Source organism: Alternaria arbusti, assembly GCF_024043155.1.
Source record: "Alternaria arbusti strain BMP 1465 chromosome Unknown scaffold_4, whole genome shotgun sequence".
Lineage (NCBI taxonomy): Eukaryota > Fungi > Ascomycota > Dothideomycetes > Pleosporales > Pleosporaceae > Alternaria > Alternaria arbusti.
Genome location: NW_026249944.1, coordinates 1,916,523 through 1,929,187, shown reverse-complemented (window position 1 = coordinate 1,929,187; position 12,665 = coordinate 1,916,523). Strand labels below are relative to the sequence as shown.

The 12,665-nt window shown below is 43.1% G+C and overlaps 1 protein-coding gene across 1 annotated transcript; it reads right to left on the bottom strand.

Moving 5' to 3' along the window:
- Positions 1–6,557: 6,557 nt before the first annotated feature.
- Positions 6,558–12,381, bottom strand: J4E86_004298 (NRPS; the record flags this gene model as incomplete). The annotated part of the gene is made up of 4 exons (XM_051444841.1): positions 6,558–6,614; positions 6,655–8,466; positions 8,517–11,374; positions 11,790–12,381. 4 exons carry the CDS (start codon positions 12,379–12,381, stop codon positions 6,558–6,560), a joined length of 5,319 nt encoding a protein of 1,772 aa, XP_051304466.1.
- Between the last annotated feature and the right edge of the window lie 284 nt (positions 12,382–12,665).

Here is a 12,665-nt window from a genome sequence, read left to right as displayed (position 1 = left end):
TTATAGACGAAGAATAATAACACTAAAATAATAGAGATCTCTGCCTTTAGTAGCGTCTTATTCGATAAGAATAACAAATCTAATAATTTCTTTAGTAATAATTATAGTAGCGTCGAGAGTTATATCTATATTTAGAGTAACTTAGTTAGTAGACTTATATATTACTTTAATTAAACTTTAATCTATCTTCGCGGCTAACTAACTAAAGTTTATAGAGGCCTTTAGTAGACTTTCTATTCTTTATATTCGCTCTAATAGTACTACTACTAACGTCGACGAATATAATAACTATTACACTATCTTCTTTAAGTGTATCGAGAATCTCTATAATAAGACTTTTAAGCTAAGATTCTTCTTTAATATAATTAAGTAAGTGTCTTATAGTACTATATATATATATTAATCTAACTTACTCTGCGTAGAGCTCTACCTTTATTAGGTCTAGCTTAGTGCTTAGAAGGCTATACTTACGTATATAAGTGTCGAAATGCGCATAAAGAGTAGCTTATATAAGGCAATTATCTTAGCTAGATTATAGACGAATATATTAGAATAGTATAAGATAGACTTATAGTAGCTATATATAGCTCGTAGATGCTATCTCTATAAAACTTAATTACTTAAGAATAATATCTTATTCTACTCTAGCTAATAATAGATAAATAGTGTTTGCGAATATATAGATTATTTTCTAGGTCTTTTAGTCTTTATTTACTTTATAAACTACTAGTGTTTTAATAAATATAACGTAGAAGAAACTAATTCTAGTTTACTATAAAGCAGAATATCTCTAGACTATATTACTGCAGTAGGTCTTACGGTAGCTGTTCTCTATTATATCTAATATTTAGTAAGATAGTAAGTTTACTAGAGCTAATCTACTACTAACTAGTACTTCGAGACTATTAAAACGCTAGCTCTAACGAAATAAATAGAATTAATCTAATAGTAGAAGAACTTTAAATATTACCTCTTATTTAGTAGAATATAAAAGAGCATATTAAGCCTTAGCAACAGGTTTAACGTAGCTATATAGTATTAGACTATATTCTAGAGACCTATAATAGACTATAAGATAACGTATTCGTCTCTAGTAGCGCAACGCGAACTCTAGTTCTACTAAATACTAATTTACTCTAATCTACTTTTCTCTATAGTTCTTAAGATTCTAGAAAATTATATACTCTATTGTGTATGCTTAAGAACTATCTTTTAACTAATAAGATAATTCTTTCTTAAGTTAGATTAAATTCTTACCTACTTGCCGGTCTAGTATTTTACTACGATTAGTGTTAGAGTAGTAGAGTTTGTAAAGCCGTCTATCTCTATACTAATATTCTAATAACTATTCTTATAAGCTTAAGTAACTATAGTAGACTAAAGAGAGTATATAAAGGTATAGTAGAGAGATAGAGTATATATATTACTATAGTTGCTAAAAAGTAAGTTAACTTGCTTACTTATTTAAACTTACTTAGTTTAAACTAAGTAAGTAAGTTAAGTTAGAGCTACGCAGCGAACTAAGTAAGTTAAGTTAACGTGCTTTACTTACTTAACTTACTTAGTTTACTTAGTTTAATTAATTATATAGTAGATCTCGCGATACGTTTTTAGTGTTGTAGTTTATTTAGTACTATAACTACCGCGGCTATTTTCTAAATAGGCTATAATAGGCTATAGCTGCTAAAACAGCTTAGCGCCGTACTTCTATTCTAACGTTAGCCTTACTTTAAAGCCTATCGCGATGCCTATTTTTCTATACTAATACTTTTTTCTTATATTTTTAACTACTCTAATATAGCTAAACGCTACGTACTATATTTCTCTTTAAGTAGTAAACGTTTAAGAGTAGCTACTACTACTAATAACGTTGTCTTAACTTCTGCAGCCTTATCTTAGCTAGTATCTTAGCTAGCATCTTAGCTAGTATCTTAGCTAGTATCTCTACTAGTATCTTAGCGTTAATTACCTCGTAAAGCTCTTACTACTATAAGCTAGGCTACTGCCTTGTTACTAGTCTCTATATTCGAGTTATAGTTTTTAGAGTTATATATAGAGAATAATATTATTACGCCTACCGAGAGTAGTAGAGCTATTACAGTAGCTATAACTAAGGCTAGAGATAGAGATAATAGCTAAGATAAGATAAGTAGCGCTGCTAATAGCTTTAATAGTATTAACTAGGCTCGTTTACCTAGCTATATAAAGCTACTAGTAGGCTCTAAGCGTTCTAAAAGCTAGATTTTTTAGTATAGCTACCGCGTTATTAAGCGTTGAGCTACTAAACAGATCTAGTTTGTATATAAGTACTGCTATATCTATAAAATTATTAACGCTAGTAGTAGTAGTTTATTTAATATTACTTAGGCTACTACCTTAGTAGCTATCTATCTTAGCTAGCTAAAACGTAGCTATAACCTTATAAAAGATAGCCTAAAATTAACGCTAAAGGTATAAGAGTAGCTATTATTATAGTAAGCTTTTAACGCTAGGTTAGAGATGCCTTAGTCTACTACTAACGCACTTAGAAACTTTAACGTATAAGGCTTTCGAGTAGCTACTATTATATAGCTTATTAACTAAAATTACTCTCTTAGTAAGCTTATAGCGCCTAATTTTAGAGAGATAATAAGGTTTGCTAACCTAGAGGTAGAGGCAGTATTATAGGTAAGTTACACGAGCGTTTCTACTTTTATAATAAGATTGTTTAGATCTATATAACTATAGGTTATTAACGCTTTATTAAGCGTAGTAAGTAAGATATACGTAAGCTTTAATAGTTAGATAATAAAAAGTAGTAAACGTAGCTTTTTTAGAGTAGTTACTTACTTTACTAACGTAGCTAGAATAATATAAGATCTACTTATTAACCTCTCTAAGCTCGCTAGCGCCTATACTAGTAAGATTATTACTAAAGCTATCTTAATAACTCTCTTAGCGTATAGAGTAACTAGTAACTAAGTAGATTACTTTATACTAGATAACGCTACTAATAATAACACTATAATTACTGCGCTCGCACGTAAGTATAACTTTAACCTAGCTTACTAGCGCTTCTACTATAGTTACTATACTCTTAATCTAATTAGCTAGGCTATTATATTTAGTAATAACAGAGACGCCTATAGTAATACTTAAGAGTAGTATAGTACTAAAGAGTAGTATATGTAAGAGTAGCAGAAAGATAGCTCTATAAGTGTTCTAGTTAACGTTATTAACTATATTAAAACACTATAGTAGTATAAGCTTTTTCGTAGTTTCTAGTACTGCGCTAATACTAACCTGCCTGCTAAGAAGCGTCTTAAAGTGCTTAAGCCTATTAAGCCTATTATTACTCGCTAGAACTTCTACTATACTACTTTTAAGTAAGCTACTAAGCTTTTAGCTATCTATAACTTATACGCTAAGTACTATATTAATAGAATTATTCTTAAAGACGTGCACGCTAACAAGTAGAATAATAAGCAGCCTAACGCTCTAAGCTAGATAAGATTAACTAAGCTGCGAGCTGCTAATTAGGTAGTAATTATAGAGTATTAGAACTACTTAACACTACTTAAGTACGCTATAAAATAGCTTAAGAGGTGTAGTAAAGATAGTAAATATAGAGTAATATATAAGGTTATACTAGTTTTTAAGTATATACTTAGCTAGCTTAAGAACTAGACACGCCTATTTAAGTAGGTCGATTTTAACGCTTATCTAGAGGCCTCTAAGAATTATCTAAAGGTTAACCTTCTTGCTGCGTAAGCTAAGGCTAATAACTACTATAGCAAGCTCGACGTCTTGCCTGCCTACTACGTTACTATATACTTTTACCTATAGTATAAAACTTACTATAATATAGCCTAGGCTAATAAAGCTAGGTAGCTTAGTAGTACTAACGTAGCGTTTTAGCAGCTCTAGGCAGCGTATAAACCTTATTATCTACGCTAGTCGTATATAGCTACGCTAAGTAGTAATAATATAGATAAGGTAATTAGCGCTATACTCGGCCGAAACGTTAGCTAAGAAGCTTTATTAGACGAGTTTAAGCGCTAGAAAATGCAGAAGCCGTAATAGACAAAGAAGCAGTATACTATAGATAGCAATCTAGTCTAATACTAGATTTAATTACTACTAAAATATCTGTATTTAGCGTAGTTTACGATTAATATTATTATTAAAAGTAGGTGCTACCTAGGCAATTAGACGCAGCGATAGCTGCGAGGACCTATCGAGAGTAGAAGCTATCTAGGTAATTAGGTATAGTAGTAGCTATAAGAACTTTATTTATAGAAGAAGTAGATAGCTAGTAATTAGAGTACTTAACGCTATATCTTACTCTAGAATAAGAACAGCTCTTATATAAACTTTTCTACTTTAATAATTATAACTATTCTAGTATTAAGCAGTAACTACAAGCGCCTCTTTAGTAAGCTTAGCGACCTACTTAAGCTAAAATAATAAGCTTTAGGTAGTAAGTTACTTGCAGCTCTTTAATTAGTAAGATTCTAGATAAGAGCTATCTTTAAACTAACTATTTATAGTAAGGCTAAGCTTTTAGATAAGAAACTTCTAGATAATTATAATATACTTAAATAGAATAGTTAGCTATAGTAATATCGTAGTATTTAGTCTCTTAGTAGTTAAGTAAACTAAGTACTTATAAGTAACAAATTGCTTCTAAGTAAGTTAAGTTACGTATACTATAACGGTTAAAATAGCTTCTATTTAAGAGAGTATAAGGTTAATCTTTTACTCTGCAATACATACGCTCTAACTAAGCAAGTTAAGTTTAAGATAGTAACTTACTTAACTTGCTTATTAGTAACTCTATCTATTATAGCCTTCTATTTCTTAAAGTTACTGCTATTAAAGAATAGCTTCGGGATCTAGGCTGCGTCGGAGGTACCTATCGCATTAGCGTCGAGCGTTATACGAGGTATAGAGTAGTAACGTTAGAATTAACAGCGTAATAGCTAAAGATAGGTAAGTAGTAGATTAAGCAATATGTAGAAGTTGTAGTAGGTAAGATATTAAGCCGTAAAGAGTAATTAATAGTAGGTAGAGCGACTAGTAGGTGTCGCAAAAGGTAAATTAAAGTAGAGTACTTAATCTAGCAGACCTTGCGCTTCTAGTACGAGCGAAAGCTGTAAAGGTTAAGCCGGGTTTATAACCTAATAGATTGTATAGTAGAAGCGTCTATGTAATATAGTAGGTAAAGTACTTGTTGCATTGCTGTTTGCTACGGTACAGAGTAAGAGCATCTTGAGATGGAAACAGGCTAGGCCTAAATAGGCTAGATAGCCAAGTACACGCTTATAGGAGCAGGAACCTTAGGGCTACCGAACAGCAAGTTAAGCCCAAAACAAGCGTTTAGATGATTACTAAGCCGAAACTCAACACTAAGGAACTATCGTGAGATCGCTGCCTCACCAAACCTAGCAGCCTCACGCTTACGTAAGCCTATAATTGCAATCTAAGCAATCAATCAATCAAGCACGACCTCACAGATTGATTTGATTGCAATTACAGCAACGACGAGATTGACTTGATTGAATTGCAATTTCTACCACCACGACGCAACTTGATTGCAATTTGATTGATTGTTGCCAACACTGGATATTACAACTTCAGCGTCCTCCGGACGCTACTTCAACCACTTTGTCTTGGACCTCCCGACTAAGAACGCGACTATCGCTTTCGAGAAATGGGTGCGAGAGGCGGAGATAGCGCCAGTGTTGCCTAAGCAGCGGGATACGTCTACCACTATCTATAAGTCTTACGGAGAAGGTTCCGCATACTAGAATAATCGAGAAACCAAGGTGCAGGGTCGTGTAGAGCAGTTACCTAGACTAATAATTCAATGATCTTGTAACGGGCTGAGCCCGAGGTCACATAACTAGGCTGCCGACCTAGTCGCTTCCTTCCCTTCGGTCCCTCACCTTGCCTCAGCAGCACGTAGACCGTGCGCGAACACAAACAACATAAGATAGCAGACCACCTATCTCTCTTTCTCCTTATCTTAACTGTAAATACCATCTATATTAGGTAGCTAGAATACAGTGCCTACAGACCGTTCACAGATCTAACAAACAAAACAACTACAGGGGGTGGGAATGGAAAGAGTCAGAAGGGTATAGAATAGTATTACTAATTAGGTACTGCCTTAACTCCTGATAGATGCTGCCTTGCTATGTATCGTATATCCGCAATGTCAATCTCTAGGTCTCCGCATTGTTGAGCTAACGAAGAATTCAGTTGGTGCAGCAGCTCATCGTATCGACATGACGCATCTAGTAAGCCTTTGACCGCTGGTAGCAACATGTTCTGCACAATTTTAACGAGGAGTTCTGGAATGTGATCAGTGTCATATTCCAGCCTCACTGAAAGCCGATCGGCGAAGATATGCCATTCGAAAAGTATCCCAAATTTAGATCCCTCCGTCCAGACATGTTGCGGCTCTGCTCCCGCGACAGGAAAAATGGATTTGCCCGTCATGCGATCATCGTGGAAGGTGACGACGCAGTCAAAAAGCTGCTGACGGCGCGAAGGAAAGGGCAAATTGAGGTGTTCTAGCAGCTGCGGCCACAGTACAGGATGAGAAAGCGATGCTTGCGACGCGCATTGAACTGTGCGCAGTACCTCCTGGGATGTCATCGTGTTATCTACTTTGACGCGGACCGGGAGGGCTTGTAAGTACAGGCCAACCACCTTTTTGTCCTCCACGGAGTGGCGATTCATGTACGGGCTGCCTAGTATGATATCGCTCCGCTCGCAAAGAGAATGCAAAACTGCACCCGTGGCAGCAAGACCGAATTGGTGAAGCGTTGTGCCAGTATTTAACGTCAATGCTACAATGTCTCGGCAGAGCTCCTGGGGAAAGGGGGTCAATAGCGATGTGCCCTTGTAAGACTTGTGCCAGAGAAGGTCTTCGGATTCACGCTGAAGTTGAAGACCTCGAAGATTCGTCGACCAGAAGAAGGCTGTCTCACGGTCCAACGGCTGGCCCCACGCTTTTGAATCGAAATACTCCAGTTGCACAGCCGGCAATTTTCCGCTGTTGTATACTGTTGATGCATCGGCGAGGAGTGTGTTCAACGCGGTGAGGTCGCATATGATGTGAGAGATGCTGATGGCAAGTGTCGAAGGAGAGAGTGCCACTCGGACCAAGACATCGTTGCTAAGGTCGAACGGGCGATTGACAAACTCAGACGTATTGATCGCGTGAACCATCTGAACCAGGATAGGACCATCTGATATGATGCGCGAAACACCGCCGTCTGCTTTTGGCACAAAGCGCGATTTTAGTATGCGATGTTGAGCCATGACTGAGTTCAGAGAACGTGCAAGGCGAGCTAAGTCGACTTCGGGTTGCAAACTCGCTACCCAGGGCACATTGAACGCGCTCTGGCTTTCCGACTCGCGATAGCGATGCCACCATTCCAGCTCAGCCGGAGACAGCGCACTGGTGCCCAGCGGCTTGATGGCAATCTCTTTGATTGCCTGCGCCTTCCAGCTGTGCATTCGCGCTTGAACAACAGCCGCCATGTCGGCCAGCACGGGGGCCCGGATGATGTCTCTGATGGCGAGGGGCATGTTGCATGCACTGCGGAGGCGTGCAGCAAGATCCAACTGCAGGACTGAATGACCACCTAGCGCGATGAAGCTGTCCTTGGACATCAACTTGACCGAGTTATCCAGGCCGAGTAGGGTTCGCCACTCGCGCGCGATCAGAGCTTCAAAGGTGGATAAGCTTTGGTCCGGGCCCATAATGGTACATGGCTGGTCGAAGACAACATCCTGCTGTGCTAAAGCCTTGGAATCGAGTTTTCCGTTCTTCGATAGTGGTAGCTGAGCTCTGGCAATGATGTGTTTAGGCTGGGCGTGATGGGGCAGCACTGAACGCAAGCGTTGGGCCATGTCCTGAACCTCCAGGTCTTCAGGCTCCACCCATAAGACGAGTTTCCCCTTATGTTCTGTTGCTATGGCCTTGCGCAAGTCTGGAATCTCACGCATAGCAATGGCGCCAACGTCGTCCAGGTTCACGCGGAATCCACGCATCTTGATCTGTCGATCCTTTCTCCCACACACATGTACGTTCCCAGCAGAATCCCAGAAGCCCAGGTCGCCAGTGCGATACATGCGTTCTCCTTCACTGGGGGAAGGACAGAAGGGATCAGGTAGGAACTCGCGTGCGTTTTGCTCAGCCAGGTCGTGGTTGATGTATCCTCGGCTGACTTGCACCCCCGCAATGAAGATGTTGCCAACAACACCTGGGGGCGAAAGCTGCATTGCATCGTCGAGAATGTATAGGCGCATGGATGGTACTGGAGGTCCGACGTTGACAGGCACATGTGCCTGGAGCTTTTGCTGACATGATCCTATCGTGCCCTCTGTCGGGCCATAGAGATTGTACAATGTCCTGTTCACTGCCCATTTATTCAACGTTGGTTGCTGCACAGGCTCTCCTGCAAAGTAGACCTAAGGAAGAGTTAGGCAAATACTTGGTCGGGGGCGTTCGGGTGACGTACAAATTTGAGGTTCGGAAACTCAGCCGGGTTCAAACCTGCAGCGACAGATGGCGTCATCATTGCGACGTCGACATGTCCCAGATGGCCGAAAGGGTCATCTCGTTCTGTTCGGAGTACCAGCGTAGCCCCATAGCAAAGAGACGCAAAAACTTCGTGCACACATCCATCGAATCCTGGAGAAAGAAACTGAGCAATTCGAACTCCCGGTGCGCTGTTGAGGCGCACGTCAGGGTCGGCATGAAACGCGGTAACGGCACCGTGGACACATGCAACGCCTTTGGGCTTGCTAGTAGACCCCGATGTGAAACAGAGAAATGCGACATCGCTGACACTGGGTAATCTGGTCAGGACGTGAGGATCACGTGATCTGTCATCTGCCAAGAGTGCATCGATGGCGAGTATGGGTACGCCATTCATTGTTGGCGCATCGACCAATTGAGACTTCTCAGTACACAACAATAATGTCGCGCCACTGCTTCTTAGCAGCTCGCCGCGATATTCGGGTGTGTGCGCATCGTCGAGAGGGCAGTAGACTGCACCAGCCTTGAGGGCTGCGCATACGCCCACTATCCAGTTAATCGAGCGGTCTGCTACAACGCACACGACATCACCCGGTTTGACGACCTTCTCAGCGGCAGCTGCTACGCGTCCCGCATGCGTCATGAGCTCTGCATACGTCAACTGGACGGTTCCCTTCTCTACGGCGACGCGTGCAGCGTTGGCTTGCGCAGCATTCTCAATGCAGCTCGTCACTGTCGGCCCTGTTGCGCGGACGCGCGAAAGGCTGGAAGGCCCGTTACCGCGAGCCAGCAGCATGCGCGACGTCTCTGCATCGAGTCGCTTCCTCAAGCATCCCTCAACAGTGAGCCCTGGATGCGTCAAGGCATGCAAGACGTTACGATACAGAGTTGCCATCTGCCGCACGTGCTCGTCGCTGAAGCTGTTGCGTCGATACACGAATCGTACCCGCCCATCTCCCTCGACAAGGACGTTTAGCGGCAGTGCTGGAGACTCGACAACGAAGGGCGGCTGAACTGGCTCGATTCCTGCTGGCTCAAGCGTGGGCGAGTCATACTGTATCGCAAGAGCCGACGAGAAACGCAACGGCTCCCCTTTGCGCTCGGATGCCTGGAACTTAGAGAGAGATCGCACCGCGTCGTATGTCTGCTGCAGAAACGCATCGGTCGACGCGTGCCTGTCAATAGCCATACGTAGTGGCTGTGTCGCAATAAGGGGACCGATGATACTTTCTGCCCCCTGGAATCCCAATGTCCGGGCAGAAAGAACGGCCCCGAAGAGCACTGTTGGGGCATTGGTGTAACTCGATAGTACCAGTGCCCATGCTGCGTAATGGAATGTCGCGGCCGTTGACCTTCCGGCACAGCTTAGCTTCGCCAGAGAAGCACTGCCCAGCTCTGTCTGTATGGAGTATTGCACAGTTGTGTCGAGCACACCCGCCGGTGGTTTCGGAAGCAGCATATCGCCAATGGCGTCGCTAAGGTCCTGATCCTGCTGTCTCCAAAATGCGCTCGCTTCAACCGACGTGCGAGCTGCGTTCTGTCGCATCTGGCCTACTGCAATAGTGAAAGGCGGTGACGGGTCACACGGGATGCCTCTGGTTGCAGCAGCGACCTTGTTGAGAATAAGCGAAGCAGAGAAGCCATCCACGAGAGCGTGGTGGATGGAAAATATGACAACACTTTGATCGCAGGGCAGCAGCGCACCCCGGTAGTGCAGGATCGTAAACGAGGCTCCCAATCCAGTAGCCGCAGCAGCTTCTTTGGTCCTTTCTTCAACCTCAAACATTGACTCAACAACAAGTTCCGTCCAGCGAACCGTTGGTTTGTTGTTGATGCGCTGTGTCTGGGTGTTGATGTCCAGCTCTGTCCGAAATATAGGTTCAGATGAGATAACGGTATGCCACGCCCGTTGCAGATGCTGCACATCTGCACTGTTGTACGTAGCAATGTGTTGCACTACATTGGCCGTCTTCTGGTTCATGCTGTCATAGATGAGCATCTTCTGTAATGCCGTGAGAGGTGCCACCGGCATGTGTACAGATGCAGGTGCCACGTCTATCGACATACGAGCTGTACCATCGTAGGCCTGAAGTAGGCTATTGATTGAAGGTGAACCGAGTATATCTTCCATAGGGATGGCAAATCCTTGCTTCCGACAGTGCGAGCAGAGCATGATCGCTGCAAGAGAATGAAGTCCTTGGCTGACAAAAGATTGGTCGCGGTCGATCGTTGATGCAGGTATGTTGAGTATACTCGCCATTCCACCAATAATGACAGACTCCAAGCTTCCGTCATCTTCCACATCCTCTTGGGCATCTAGTATCATGGCTACCACGACTTCGGCCAACTTGCGAGGATCAACCTTGCCGTTCGCTGTCATTGGGAACGACTCAAGTCCTACCATGTGGTCTGGTACAAGGTACGGTGGAACCCGTGCTCTCCATCGGGACTTTAGCTCCGTGATATCGGAATGTACTGGCGTCAGGGCAGTGTACAGTTTCCCATTCACCTGGATTGAATGCACCGCTGTGATTTCGGGTTCCATGGCCAGTAATGCTGCATCGACATCGAGCTCAAGGTTTACTAGGAATCCTCGGATCTTGACGGTTCGATCGCGCCTACCACAGAATTCGACGGCTCTTTCTCCGAACGCATTGACGAACCATCTCGCACGGTCACCCGTTCTGTATGTGCGTTCGCATTTATGCAAGAAGAACTTTTCGTCCGTTCGCTGCTTGTCGCGCCAGTAACCTCTAGCCAATCCAATCCCGGAAATCAGCAGCTCTCCCTCCATCCCAGCAGCTTCGATCTCGCTTCCCAAACTGTCCACAATCATGACTCTAGCACCGTGGATAGGGGTCCCCAGAATTGATGGCTTCAAACTTCCGGTCTGAGGACACGTCTGCAAAATCGTCGTCAGGGTTGCGCATGTTGCTTCTGTGGGGCCATATGCAATCCAGATTGGCCGTTTTAAGATACTCCAAGAGGTCAGTAGTTTCTTCGAGGCTGTCTCTCCACCCAAGACCACCCTGTCGAGCCTAGGATAGTCATGCAACGATTGCGGTGGTTCTAGGACCTCAAGTAGTGACGGCGTCAAGACAAGCACACTACAGTGGCGACTTTGATCCTGTAACGTAGACTGGGTCGCTAGGATCACAGTTCCACCGTTACAAATAGTGTTAAACAAAGTCCCCATGCAAGCTAAATCACAGTCAGTCTGGTTCGCGTACAGATACGATTACATGGTGCATACCATCAAAAGCAACGGAGAGTACTAGCAATACTCGGTCGTCCGGAGTAACGTCGTAGTTGAAATGAGCCGCTGAAACGAAGTTGGCCAATGACGAATGCTGGATCTCAACACCCTTGGGTTTTCCAGTCGTTCCAGATGTGAAAATGATAGCCGCTAGCTCTGGAAGTGGAACCATGCCTGCACCTTCGGGAGCGTAATCGACGTCGACATCTTCAGCATTGATCATCACCATGCCTGGAATATCCATATTCCCTCCCGTGTAGACGATAATTGAGGCATCTGTTCTTTGCAAAACATCCTCTATTCTTTCTCTCGGCCATTGATCGCGATCTATTGGTGTGTAGATCGCACCAATCTTGAGAATAGCTAGGATACCGACGACCATGTGCAGACAAGAGTTTGTGAGTATTGGAATCACCTGCGAGTGGCGCGCTCCACTTTCCTGCAGCCTTTGAGCCAAGATCGACGATCGTACATCCAGGGCGCGGTAGGTAATCGTTTTTGAACCATCCTGAACAGCTATGTTCTCAGGATAATTATCGCGAACAGTTCGAAATAGGTCTAGGACGGAGGGGCCACACTCGCGAGTCATGGTGGGGAAGTGCAGTGGAGGTGAACCAAAGGTATTGCTTCTGCGCAGGTACTGCACGTGTTTTATTTACCATGAGATGTTTCGCATTGTTCATTTGACAAGACAAACAGCTGGATCAGATAAAATCCGCGGTGCGGATCTTTCGTCGGTTACCGACAGAATGGAGTTGGGATTCGTACTTTGAACATTCGACTCAAAATGTGGGACACAGTCACCCTTTGACGCAGCATTCCATCTTTTATACAGCTAAAGTGCTGTCTTGAATACTTTAATCCAGCATCGAA